The sequence below is a fragment of the Bombyx mori genome, chromosome 13 (assembly GCF_030269925.1).
Source record: "Bombyx mori chromosome 13, ASM3026992v2".
NCBI lineage: Eukaryota > Metazoa > Arthropoda > Insecta > Lepidoptera > Bombycidae > Bombyx > Bombyx mori.
In genome coordinates, this window is record NC_085119.1 from 9,734,925 (window position 1) to 9,749,676 (window position 14,752).

At 37.5% G+C, this 14,752-nt stretch overlaps 1 protein-coding gene across 1 annotated transcript; it reads right to left on the reverse strand.

Annotated features, from left to right (window-relative positions):
- Positions 1 to 38: 38 nt before the first annotated feature.
- LOC101738216 (N-acetylglucosamine-6-phosphate deacetylase) lies at positions 39 to 13,040 on the reverse strand. The gene is made up of 6 exons (XM_004927781.4): positions 12,717 to 13,040; positions 10,275 to 10,549; positions 8,668 to 8,886; positions 2,389 to 2,524; positions 1,741 to 1,917; positions 39 to 1,145 (listed from the first exon to the last, which is right to left on the reverse strand). The coding sequence occupies exons 1-6, from the start codon at positions 12,919 to 12,921 to the stop codon at positions 961 to 963; spliced, it is 1,197 nt and encodes a 398-aa protein (XP_004927838.1). The 5' UTR covers positions 12,922 to 13,040; the 3' UTR covers positions 39 to 960.
- Positions 13,041 to 14,752: the final 1,712 nt, after the last annotated feature.

Here is a 14,752-nt window from a genome sequence, read left to right on the forward strand (position 1 = left end):
TATGAAATTAATGTTAGGAAAATGACAGAAAAACAAAATATAACGATGATATTTATTTCAAAAGATAATTTTTGTAAATAAAAAAATCACATTTAATTATATAATTAATGGTAGTAATTGTCTCGTTCAGTATCACTAACTATCACAATTTTATAATGTATGTATATCAGATTATCACAATATTGTAAGTTAAAAACTTAAGTAACATTTCCTCCTAACTAGTATGTTCATTTTTTTTATTGCCCTTGTAGGCAGACGAGCATACGGCCCACCTGATGGTGAGTGGTTACCGTCGCCCATGGACTTCAGCAATGCCAGGGGCACAGCCAAGCCGTTGCCTACCATACTAATGTAACTATGGATAGTTTTACACACTTAATTATTAACAAATTGCAAGTGCTGAGTGATAATACAGTACTTGTACTGGGAATGTTTACTTTTCAAAATATTAAAACATGGCATATTCATTTTTTTTTATTAATATTTCATTAAACGCTACTATGTGTGCGTTTCAACTTAAGGTTACTGTTTGCTTGTATTGTAAATAATTATATACGCAGCAATAAAAATACATTATTCGTAAAATCCAATTTTTGACATTTTATAACATTTTTTCCAATGAGATTAAATTTTAAATAATAATGCCTTATGATTTACCAGCGTTCGGTAAAAAATTACAAGGATAATTAGAATTAGCCTTCTAACGTTCAGAAATTTCGCCAGCTTCATAGTTCGTAAGACATTTTAGCCACCGACTATCGACGATAGAACATTTAAAGAAATTTTACACTGAAAATATTGAAACGAAGCACAATTGGGAATTTTATTCAGAACTTAAATGTTATTACGTATATATGATATCATTCGTATAATGTCGAGAAATACGTTTCTCAAAATTATCATCGTCCCAATTGTACTGATATTATTTTTAAAATATAATATATTGGTTTTGTTCATGTCTTAGTTCTGGCATTTATATACACATTCTCCAGCTATCCAGGTGGATTGAACTTTCAATGTTTTAGGGTGAAGTATTACGAAGTCAGCGTCACTGTCAAAGTTTAAATTCCCTTTCTTGTCATCAATTCCTAAAGCCTTAGCCGGATGTAATGAGGCTGCTTCCAATGCATATTCCAAGCTACATTCTGAAAAAAATATAAACGTGGTTGCGGTCTTTAGGTTTGGCGAGTTGGAATTACAAGTGAATTTTTACTCCATATTTTATATTCTTAATTTCGTAGATTTTCGTAATATATTGTCCTGTCATTGAATTTTCGTATTTACTGGCGGCAGGACGTCTTGTGAGTCCGCACGGGTAGGTATCACTACTCTGCTTATTTCTGCCGTAAAGCAGTAATGTGTTTCGGTTTGAAGCATGGGGCAGCCGTGTTCAATGGAACACGTGGTTTCGATTCACCTCTAAAAATTACTCTGTAAATTATAACTAGTATTGTTTCGCGATTGCACAACGTTGTAAGCTGGTATCGTGAGATTTAATTTGTTCTACGAATTCTACAACTACAATATTTAAAATAACTTTGCGTCCCGGTTGCACTATCCTTTGTTATGAGACGCGGGTCGCCCTAGATCCCCGGACCGAGGGACTCATCGTAACCCTAGATGACTATAATCTTCATTCAAATTCACAAAAAATTTAGAATAACTCTAATGATCTCTTAATACTCTATAGGCCGCGACTTAGTCGGATCAGCGGTGTATTAATAATGAAAGTTAAATTACCAATCGAGTCTTTAAATTTCACAATACAGGAGTCCAGGGCAGTAGTGCTTCCACAGAGGGTTTTCGTTCCAGTGACGTAAGCGCAACCGTCTTCTACCGTCACGATTTGCGGTCCAATGCGATGGTTACCATCCGGTAGTCCCTGCGCTGGCACTGCATCACTTACTAGTACTAAACCTGACATCAAAATGATTAATATTAGTTTTTTAAATTTTTTTTATTGCTTAGATGGGTGGACGAGCTTACAGCCCACCTGGTGTTAAGTGGTTACTGGAGCCAATAGACATATACAACGTAAATGCGCCACCCATCTTGAGCTATAAGTTCTAAGGTCTCAAGTAAAGTTATAACGGCTGCCCCACCCTTCAAACCGAAACGCATTACTGCTTCACGGCAGAAATAGGCAGGGTGGTGAGTCAAGAAAATCTGGTTTTAGCAGTAAGAGTAATCCGCAGACCTAGAAGAATTACTATTACGCATATATTTAAGAAAGTATTTTTGTATGCAATAAATAAATAAGAACCTATCTGATAGCTCGCATGCTCGTGCTACTTTTGAAGGCATAACACCAGAAAATAACTGGTGCTTACATTGCGTAAGCATAATTGATCACGCTCTACTAGGCTATTCAGCGAAGCAGGGGATTACCTTCGGGATTAGTTCTGTTTGCTATTCTGAGCGCTGCTGGATGAGTGTGGATACCATCAGCTATTATACCATAATATACTTGTTTTTTCATCGTAGAAGCTAGTAACCCTACTAATCCTGGATCACGATGATGGAACTATAAAAAAAATATTGATAATACATATTTTAATAAAAAAAGTTTGATTAATATCTGAGTCGTCTATTATCAAAGGTGGCAATCTGTACCTTTGGACAAAAATTTTTTATTGATATGTCAATACAGATTTATTTGAATATAATCGTCTCCTTCAAAGAATACGGTTCAAAACCTGCATTAAATAAAGGTTAATAGTTAACCTTGTAGCAAACCGACCGGTACGTCACTCTCGCGGCCGTATGCCCGCTCGCTATACATAGTTAGTATCTATGTCAATCTTGTAACAGTGTATAATCTATGTTCCGGGCGCTTCCGTTTTGAGTGTGAATAGCGTGCGCCCGCGTCTAAATGTAATTATTGTTTAAAATTGAAAATTGTTTGTGATAAAGGAAGATTAAAATTCGAAATTCGATATTGGTGACTAACCCATAGTTTTAAATACCCCTGAGATCTACCCCTCACTATATCTGGCTGCCCAACGTTTCCTAATTTTTTTCTTGCTTGGACTAACAAAATGGCGCGCACGCTTTTGTGAAAAATTTGCTAACTATTGTATGCTGTTGGTGCTTAATTGTAAAGAATGCCTTTAACTAGAAATCAAGATCGCCAGCAACGTCGCGAAGACGATGTTATTCCTGCTGCAGATGCAAATGCCAACGAAAATCACGAGGAGCATGACAGCCCCCATGATCGCCTCCACGCCGAATCACGTAGCAACAATTCTACGTTCAACTTGGATGATGTTTCAGCGTTGATGGCCTCGCTGCAACGTTCGCAGGCCGAAACATTTAAGAACATTATGTCGTACGTGATGGAACAAAGATCGTCGACTCCGGCACCTCCGCCGATGCCCCCAGTGAACGTAGATGGTACCTTGGCGCGTTGCAGAGCTTCTTTCAGCGGTGCACCTGGTGAATCTGTTGAGGCCTTTATAGATGCAATTGAAAGCTATACAGAATGCGTTCAAGTATCTGACGCTAACATCATACGAGGCCTAGCCATGCTTTTGTCTGCTGACGCAGCTACGTGGTGGCTAGGATTAAAGCATCACATCTCCACTTGGAACGAAGCCAAAGAAAATTTAATATATGCATATGGCACCCGCCTTCCACCACATAGAATATATTTGGAAATATTTGCTTCCCCGCAGGATAACGAAAACACAGACAAGTTTGTTGCTCGTATTCGTGCGCTTATGGCAAAGCTACCGCGGGATGATATTACTGAAAAAGTACAACTTGATATGATATACGGGTTGCTTCATAATAGAATACGCACAAGATTGCGCCGTGAAGAAATCACATCTTTCAATTCATTATTAAACCATGCTCGGAATATAGAAGATTCGATAGAGGAGACTCAATCGAGACCAGTGTCGTCCACTAGTGGTGTGCGTTCGATCCGTGCCCAGCCGGCCCAGGCTGCGAGTCTGCCTGAACCGTGCGCCGCTCGTGCGAGTGCCCCGGCGCCGCGCGCGCGCTTTCCAAACTCCGCCGCGGCCGTCGTGCCCGCTACCGCTGTGCCTGTCGCTGTCGCCCAGCCTACCGTTGCCACGCCTGCCGCTGCTGTGCCAGGTTCTGCAGAGCGATTCGTGACCACGAAGAAACAGCGTCCAGTGTGCTCCTACTGCAAACGGTTTGGACATGCACGGGAACAGTGCCGTAAGTTAAACAACCGAGGTGAGCAAAGTCAATCTAACTTTTCCGAGGGTGTGCAAAATGACAATAATGCGTTTTACAGTGTTCAGTGTAATGTTAATAATACTAACACAATTAGTTCTAATTTACCTGTTCAGAATGCAATGTATGATGTTAAGCAGCATGACAAAAATAATTTTCTGAGTAATTTTGAATGTCAAAATTTTTGTAACCGGGATGCAAATATTAATTATGCTACCATTAACAGAGGCCCTACTTCCAGAAAATCTTATTTTCATGACTGTAATGATTCTGTGTCAAAGAATATTAACTGTAATTGCACTAGTAATAATGAGATGCCAACCTTTTGTGATTCTCATGTTTTATATAATCAGGATGTTCGGACAAAGTGTAAAAATTTAAATATTTGTTTTAACCAGGGAATTAGACCTAAATGTAAGAACTCATTTTTACCTTATAATCAAATAATTGAACCAAATTGTAATAATTTAAAATTTTCAACTAACCATGACTGTGACACAAAAGGCAGTAAGTGTAATTTTGGAAAAATTAACGAATGTGTGGAAATTGATAATTGTCTGAATTTTAATTATTGTACATGTGAGGGAAGTGTTGTAGCGTCCGTGTACGACCGTGAGAGTGATGATAGGTATTTGCATTTACGGCCTATTTTCAAAATTCAAGTTCTCGGTAAACAGGGTACTGCACTTATAGATACAGCAGCTAAGCATTGTATTGCTGGTCACACGCTGTATGCTCTCCTTCTGCATAAGGGTCACCCTCTTACTCCCTCCACTAGGCGAGTCAAACTTGCTGATGGGCATGTTCGGAATATGGATGTATTGACAACCATATTACCAGTGAGGTTAGAACACATAGTGATTAATATTCCATTTATAATCTTCCCTGATTCTAATGATAATGAAACTTTACTGGGTATTGATTTTATTAATGCTGCCAAAGTTATTATTGATTTTCATCGTCATGAATGGTATTTTAGTACTGATGCTAAGGTGCATTATAAATTACTTTTTGAACCTATGTCTCGTGGTGTGTGCATAGCTTCTACTAACATGCTTCGGGATGATGAAGGCATGCACTTGCAATCAGCTGAGCGCCAAGCATTGTCTGAGTTCCTTATTCGGCATGAAAGTATTTTTACAGCAGGGGGAGGTCCGACACCATTCATAGAACATTGCATAGACACCGGAGATCACCCCCCGATAGCTGTGCCGCCCTATCGCCTTAACCCTTCCAAGAAGGAGACGATGAAGAATGGAATAGAGAAGATGCTGGCAGATGACATCATTGAAGAGTGCGAATCCGCCTGGTGCTCTCCTGCATTGATGATACCGAAGTCCAATGGTAATGTAAGATTCTGCGTGGATTACAGGCGCTTAAATGAAGTAACCAAATCGGATACTTACCCACTCCCACGCATTGATGATCTTCTCCAGAGTACGAAGAAGAATTGTTACATGACCACAATAGACCTTCGTTCTTCATATTGGCAAGTTATGGTCCGAGAAGCAGACAGAGACAAAACAGCTTTTGTCTGCCCCCTAGGCACTTACCGTTTTAAAAGAATGCCGTTCGGCTTGAAGAATGCGCCGGCGACTTTCCAAAGGCTTATTGATCGTCTACGCTCCTGTGCTGCTTTGAAGGATGTTACAGTACTTGCTTATCTAGACGATTTGTTAATTATTTCAGAAGGATTCCAGCAACACCTACAAGATCTGGAAGCTGTTTTTAGTCGTTTGTCTGAATTTAAACTTCACGTAAACAGAGAGAAGTGCACTTTTGCCAAAGAAAGGGTCCGTTATCTGGGCCACGTCATCACTCCAGACGGTGTGTCTCCTGACCCTGAGAAGGTCAGTGCTGTCCTTAATATGCTGGAACCATCTAACCTAAAACATTTAAAAACTTTTCTCCAAACATGCTCTTGGTTCAGGAAGTTTATTCCAAACTTTTCAAAGATAGCAGAACCGCTTACTCGACTGACCAAGAAGAATTACACATGGAGCTGGGGACCTGAACAAACACAGGCATTCAAAGAATTGAAGCGTCTGCTGACCACGGCGCCCGTACTTGTTCAAGCGAATTTTAAACAACCCTTAGTACTGCGTACCGACGCGAGCAACTATGCACTTGGCGCAGTTTTAGCTCAAGGGGAAGGCAAGGACGAAAGGCCTATCGAGTATGCTAGCCGCCTACTCACCGCAGCGGAGCGCAACTACTCTACTACAGAACGGGAAGCGCTTGCTGTAGTCTGGGCCGTGGAGCGTTTCAGGCCATACCTCGACGGCCAACCAATTATTATAGGCAGTGATCACCAACCCTTGCGTTGGTTGCTTTCTTTAAAGTCTCCTGCTGGTAGGTTGGTCCGTTGGGCGCTTAAACTCCAAGAATTTGACATCAGATTCGAGTACACCCCAGGAAAAGCTAACGTTGTCGCTGACACGTTAAGTAGACCGATCTGTTCCAACGAAACACAAAATAACTGCGGCATCTGTTCTGTCATTTGCGACCTGCCCACCAAGTCACCTACCCAGTTACGTCAAGACCAGTTGACTGATCCGGAAATACAGAAGATCGTCACAGAACTGGAAGGAGTGGATGAACTTGCTGCTAAAAGATGGTCAGAAAGAGGATTTCTAATGGAACAAGGTGTTTTATATCGACTTAATCCGGATTCTGATGCCGAGGCCCCACAATTAGTCATTCCTGCCCATCAAGTGACCGACGTTCTCAAAGAGCTTCACGATGCCCCTACCGCTGGACATGCAGGAATTGACCGGACTTACCAACAAGTCTCACGTCTGTTCTACTTCACAGGAATAAGAAGAATCATAACCGACTATGTAAAGGCATGTATCCATTGTCAACGCTATAAGGCTGCTAATACCAAGCCTCCAGGTCTATTGCAGACGCCGGTGATGAACCAGCGCAACGAAGTCTTGGCAGTTGATCTTTTCGGCCCGTTGCCACCTGGAAAACAGGGGGAGCGTTGGATCTTGCTTATAGAAGATACTGCTACGAGGTGGACAGAACTTTTCCCATTAAAGGAAGCTACTGCTGAGGCGTGTGCACATGTCCTCATAGAGGAGTATTTTATGAGGTTTGGTCTTCCACGCCGACTAGTTTCTGATAATGGCGTACAATTTATTTCGGCAGTCATGCGTCAATGCATGTCCATCCTGGGGATAAAGCAAAACCTTATCCCTCTCTATCACCCAGAAGCAAACCCCGCCGAACGTAAAAACAGAGATCTTAAGACTTTATTAGCACAACTCGTGGAATGTGACCACACTTCCTGGCCAAACATGTTACCAGTGATTCGATTCGCTCTTAATAACGCTAAATGTCGCACCACAGGTATGTCACCTGCTTACTTGTCATTTGGCAGAGAGATGAGGTCCCCCACAGAAGTCACCCATGACCTTCGTGCTGTTCTAGACAAAGATAACTTTGTTCCCCAAATAACTCCCTATCTCAGGAAATTTGTTAACTCCTTTTCAGCGGTGCGCGAACGTGTAGAGACGCTTCAAGATAAAGCTAAAGGGTATGCTGATCGTTCGAGACGGCCCATTGAAACATTCAACGAAGGTGACATGGTTCTCATCAAATCACATGTCCTCAGTAAGAGCGCTAATGGCCTTGCTTCTAAGTTTGTTCCAAAACGCGATGGTCCGTATCGCATCGTTAAAAAGGTCAGCCCTACTACTTACCACGTCGCGCATGTTGACAAACCTGATGAAGTTTTAGGGAAATATCATGTGAACGATCTCACTCTATACCGTGAGAATCAGAGTGATGCTCTTCCGCGGCCGGTGATGCCTAAAAAGAAACGTGGTCGTCCCCCAAATAATGTTAAAACAGATTCTCGAGTTCCAGGGCATATGACGACACGGCATGCTGAACCATGTGCTGAAGCTCCACGTCTTTCTCCCGCAGCTGGTGGTATGGTTGGTCTTGCGCCTGTCCCTCAGCCCAGTAGTAATGAGATGCTAGTCCAGGAGCGAGGGCGTCCTCCAGGACTAGAGGGGGAGTATGTAGCAAACCGACCGGTACGTCACTCTCGCGGCCGTATGCCCGCTCGCTATACATAGTTAGTATCTATGTCAATCTTGTAACAGTGTATAATCTATGTTCCGGGCGCTTCCGTTTTGAGTGTGAATAGCGTGCGCCCGCGTCTAAATGTAATTATTGTTTAAAATTGAAAATTGTTTGTGATAAAGGAAGATTAAAATTCGAAATTCGATATTGGTGACTAACCCATAGTTTTAAATACCCCTGAGATCTACCCCTCACTATAACCTGTTATTTATCTAAGATGTCGTTCCGAAGAGTTTTGTGACTGCCAATGGAATACAAAGTCAATAATTCGTTTTTCTGATTTACCAATCATTGTCCAAAAGTCAGATTGCCGCCTTTGATAATAGTCGACTCATCTATAAAAAGGTTATGTTTAATTAAATGACTTACTGGTAGCATTGCATTAAAGAGATGAGTTATTAAATTAGCACCGCACTCGACAGCCTTTTCGCCTTCTGCCAAACTGGCAATGGAATGTCCAAGAGCAACTTTGATACCAAGATTCGTGAGATCCTTGATTGCTTCAAAACAACCTGGAAGTTCTGGAGCTAGTGTGATTATTACCACATTATCCAAAGAACCGTATACTTCTCTAATAGTATCTATACCCTAAAATCCAAATGTTAATATTATTTTTGTCCTTGAATAAAGGAATAGTCCATTTTGAGACAAATTGTTCTTTTTTATTTGGCATTTTGATTTTTATTCAGTGGTATTATTAAGGAACTCGTTTATTATCAACTGTTAAGTGCACATTTCTTTGGAAAATATCTTGAAAGCTGAATACCAATATAAATAGCATAACTTGGCACCTTGGCTTAATAACACAGGCACCTCATTCTTCAAGTAATGATGGCATCTTTAAAGATTTATTTCTATGTTTAATACATGTATGAGTTTTACATAATATTATTTATTATTTCATAAATAAATAGGATTGGATGTAATAAGTTCAATAGCTCTAGTAAAAGTTCAATAGCATTCAAAGTGTGTTAGTGATAATGATATTTATTGGCCTTTGTGTAACATACACTTAAACGTCAGATATGCGTAAACATGATATGAATTATCATTTTATACATTAATTTATATACCCATTTTTTCAGTACTTTTATATGCTGTGTTATTGGATTTCACAACTATCTCCATTCCACTAATGAATGACAAATTTCAATTCGTAAATGTTTAAAAAAATAGAATTAGCAATATTATTCATTTATTTCATATTTAGTTGTCTATGGGTTTATATTGGTTTATGAAGGACTGCCTGTTTTTTAATATTTTTTATTGCTTTAATGTGTGGGCTAGCTCACAGCCCACTTGGTATTATGTGGTTACCGATGTACATAGACATCTACAACGTTAATGCCGCCATCCACCTTGAGATATGAGTTCTAAGGTCTCAGTATAGTTACGACTGCCCCACCCTTCAAACCGAAACGCATTACTGCTTCACGGCAGAAATAGGCAGGGTGGAGGTACCTACCCGTGCGGAATCACAAGAGGCCCTACCACCAGTAATTACGCAAATTATAATTTTGTACACGATGTTATTCTTTCACCGTGGAAGTCAATCGTGAATATTTGTTAAGTACGTAGAAGAAAAATTGGTTTCGAACACCGTTGCATCGCTCAACACGAATGCACCGGAAGTCTTATCCTTTAGGCCACGACGACTTCAATGTTTATGATATTACATGAATTGCTGCAGGCCCTTGTATGGAATTTACACCAAGTGTTTGGTGGATGTAATTATACATTTTACCAATGAAATACTAAATAAATATATGCAAAAAATATTATTTTAAGTACATATATTATGATGAATGATATTTTTGATCTTAATGATGGCTTGACGTTAAAGGACGGAAGATTAAATTATTTTCTTTTATAGAACTTGAACTAACGAAACTCAAGTTGAGTATTGATCATGAACAATGTCATATTCGTATATTATGATTTTATATGTGTAATCGTAAAATGTAAATTATATTTACCCTATGAGGATTTTTTATATAGGACTCAACATGAGCTCCCTTTTTGGTAGGGCTTATAAATGGGCCTTCTAAATGTACTCCAAGTACTGTAGCACCATTTTTGTTTCCTTGGGTTTTCTTAATTCTTGGTAATATTTGCCTATAAATTTCTTGATCTGATGTAATCATCGTAGGACAAAATGCTGTTACTCCATGAGCTAACAAATTCTTTGCAACTTTAGCCACGCCTTCTTCAATGTTATCAGAATCTCTAGAGAAGTCAACACCCCATCCACCTGAAAATTAATGAAGTTGTTTTTGTTTTAGTAGTAGACCATTTGCAACTACCAACAAATCTAGCCTCTTCTATTAAGCAGTCATTTTCAATAAGTTTAAATTTGGCCAAATTGTCATTTTGTTTTGTTAGTAAAAGTTGTCCTTGGAGCTAGTGGTTAAAGATGAAATGTATAGATAGACTTTTGCATAGTGCATTGTAAATCTGGTAAGATTGATTTTTTTGCATTCATTGTACTGTCATAGCCTTGGTACATCTGGTCAAAAGCCTACAATTGCATACATAGCATATTTCCAGATAAAAATAATAACATTATTTTTAAGCATAAAGGATCTCAAAGACCCTACAGCTAATGACTATTAATTAATAAGATGGCAGGGAGTATTTATTTGTGTAATGTGCATAGTTTGAATATGTGATCAGGTGTGCTGTAGTATGTTCATATGATATGTTGGAATTTGTTGGAGTTGGAATGTCACTAAGCTACGGTGTTATGTGAAGGCTCATGAAAAAATATGTTTCAATTACCTAATTGTCTCCGAAGAATTCTTGACTTATAGTTTAATATATGTAACTATGTAACTAAATTTAATTTCTTAGATAATGTCTAAGAAATTAAAATGTTATTTGGTATCCGCTTTTGCAAATTGTATAAATAAAGGAATACATAATAGTCTAAGCATCTATATAAGCTATACTCAATAAGGTTTTTTTTTTTGTAAAATGTCAGATAATATGAATTGTATGACTATACATATATTGCAAAAAATGTAAACTAAAGTAATTTATTTATTTTTGTGGGTCATAGATATAATTAAAAGACATCTCATGTTTATTATTTTAATTTTTTTAGCACAGATAAGGTGTTATTTATCATCAATTGTACTAACGGCCGTCTGGTGTAGTGGTAAGTGACATGGTCACTACACAAGGGGGTCGCGGGTTCGAATCCCGCCAAGGGAAGATATTTGTATGATAAACATAAATGTCTTTTCCAGGGTTATGGATGTATCTTATATATATGTATGTGTATAATAAAAATCTTACATTTATTTCCGTTATTTGGTACCTGTAACAGAAGTTCTTTACGAACTTATCACGGGACCAGTTAACGTGGCGTGATTGTTAGTAAATATTTATTATTTATTTAACTATTCTCTAATTGTATAAAAATATTTGTGACTTCAGAAAGAATAAAATTAAAACAATACAGTAAAAAAGTAACAAATACTATAATTTCACGCATGACCTAATCATAATTGAATTTGTGGTTAGTTTATATGCTGCCATAGTGGAGGTGAGATGTTAACAGCAAAATCTCTTTATAACCTACTAAAAGTCCTTGGCTTGTCAAGAACTTCCATATACAATTTTATACTTGATCAAAATGACTAGCAGGTCCCTATTAAATTTGGCTAGGCAGGGAGAGGAATGTGGAGAATGGAGATGAGCGTAATGCAAATTGATAGGGGCCTCTTAAACCTACACCAGGATCACAAGTCTGTTGACATTCTTCAAATTACTCTTTCAACAACACAATGATTTTGGTAGGCAGCAGCTTGGCTCTGCCCCTGGCATTGCTGAAGTCCATAGTCAACGGTAACCACTTACCATCAGGTGGGCCGTATGCACGTCAGCCTACACGGGCAATAAAAAAATTACTAAGGTATTCATCCCAAATTAATGGTTAAACTAAATAATTTTGGAGGCTTTATAAAATGTATCATTAAAATCATTTTGAGGAAAATATCTGCCCTTAACCTCATCAGATTTAAGGTGATATAGACTTGAATATTATTCATGCAAAACTGAAGACTTGGCTAGAAGGCAATTAATTATTTTCTAAAAAAATATTTAAAATGTAGTGTAATTTTGTAATGTGTATCTAATATTATTTATACAATAGACAAACATAATAATATATACGTGACCAGCAAATAAATAATAAATAAAATAATTAGATTTCAAAATTCAAAGTTATAAGTTAAAAAACTAATTTTTTCTTCGTAATATGTGTTATTATACAACATTTAATTATAGCTTCATTAACTTATAACTTCTGTAAGCCTATTGATTGATCATTTTACTTCTCATTATAACATTTTTTAAAGCCTTCGACATTAGAGTTCTAGTAAATATAAGTTTACGACATAGTTTTGAGTTTTTACCGTTTATCTGAATGTCAATGAACCCGGGAGCAATAAGTAGGTCCTCGCAATCAACTGTGATGTCTGATTCAAGTTGTTCCACATAAAAAACACGTTCAGGATTTTCGATTTTTCCATCTCGTATCCATAAATCTTCTTTGATAATTTTACGATCACGAAGAATGTAACAATTGTGAAAACGAGTTAAACCTGATTTAGATTTCATTTTAAATAAATATAATTGAGACCGACGAATTAAAAATATTAAACAAACTGGGTATTAAAAATTGTAAATAATCAACAACTAACTAAAGTATATAAATGACAGGAAAGCAGAAGTCAGAAAACTTTATAGAGTAGGTAAGATTATTTTTCCAACTGGAAAGGCAAGGATGTCATACCATAACGCCTAATTTTATATATCTATACAAAAAATAAAATTAGAGTGTCTGTTTGTAATATTGAAATAACCGCTTTTACTACATGCATATGAAATATACATATATACGGTACATACACCAAAATAACATTTTTTACAATTTTTGTCTGTCTTTCTGTCTGTCTGTCTGTCTGTCTGTCTGTCTGTCTGTTTGTTCCGGCTAATCTCTGGAACGGCGGGACCGATTTTGATGAGACTTTCATTAATAGGTAGCTGATGATATAAGGAGTAATTTAGGCTACTTTTTTTAGACTAGGATCGCCCCGCGGTGTCACCCGCAGTTATTGTCGTACCGCGCGTAACATGGCGGGACTCGCCTGTCAATAATAAAATTTAATGTTTCCGAAGCGAAGCGAGGGCGGGTCGCTAGTTTAAATATATATTTTATATGAAAAATGACAATATGAAGTGAAATATAATGAAGTCGATTAATATGAAACATGGCATGAAATGAAATGAAATGAGATGAGATCATATGGGATGAAATATAATCTCCGTAAAATGGTGGTCATTTTTCAGTGGACTTTTTGGAGGATCCCGAGAAGTTACGTCTAGTGGCTTTATTTTATTTTCCTACATTTGTGCATTTTCACAGATACTAAACAGTTAATAAACCACCATTACTACACATGTAATGAATGATTGAATGTCAATCTGTCATATTATGACAGATTGACATTCAATCATTCATTACACACATTTAAATCTGAAGAAACACTAAATAGACAAAATAAAACAAATCACACAATTTCACTCCTTGCGTTCCCGCCAAAAAGTCGATTTTAAAAATTAAACGAACGCTGAGTAGCATATATAATACACTTGATATTATATACAAGTTTGTCAATGCCATTGTCACAAGCAATAATAACACCGGCCGACATCATTTTCCTTGTTCAAGTTCTGATTACTTTTTTCCACTAATTTGGTAGTGCTGATCACGAAATTATACCTCATTTTATCGTATCACATCAGGTTTTAAAAAAAATTAAGACATTGGCTATTTTAAATTTTTTGATTAAAATAAATTAAATTTTAGATTTTGGCGCTCTTTTCTCGAATCGTGCGACCTCTCGTGAGGAAATATATTAGTTGCAACAACGACACACCCATTCGAAACAGGTTACATGCAAATAAACCTTTGTTCATAAACTTTTTACTGAAATTAGTGTGTTTATTTACGTTACGTTACGTTTCGTACTTATATATATTTTTTTAATTTTTTTTACTTATATACAAAATTTCCATGCTTCTTGTGCGTGTGGGACAGTATAGCACGAGACAAGCACTACGTTCAAAAATAATGGAATCCTCGTAAAAATCTCAAAGTAGAAACAAAAAACGTTATACAAAAAAATTTAATTAGTCCTGAAAAAATTTTACTACCTCCGCTTCATATCAAACTCGGTATGATGAAACAGTTTGTTAAAGCATTGGATAAAAACAATGCTAGTTTTGAATACCTGTGTAAAAAAAATCCAAGATTATCTGATGCAAAAATTAAAGGAGTGTTCGATGGACCGCAAATCAGATCTTTGATGGCTGATGAAAAATTTGATGCCACAATGAATAACACTGAATCAGATGCTTGGCTGGCGTGAGATGTTGTCAACAATTT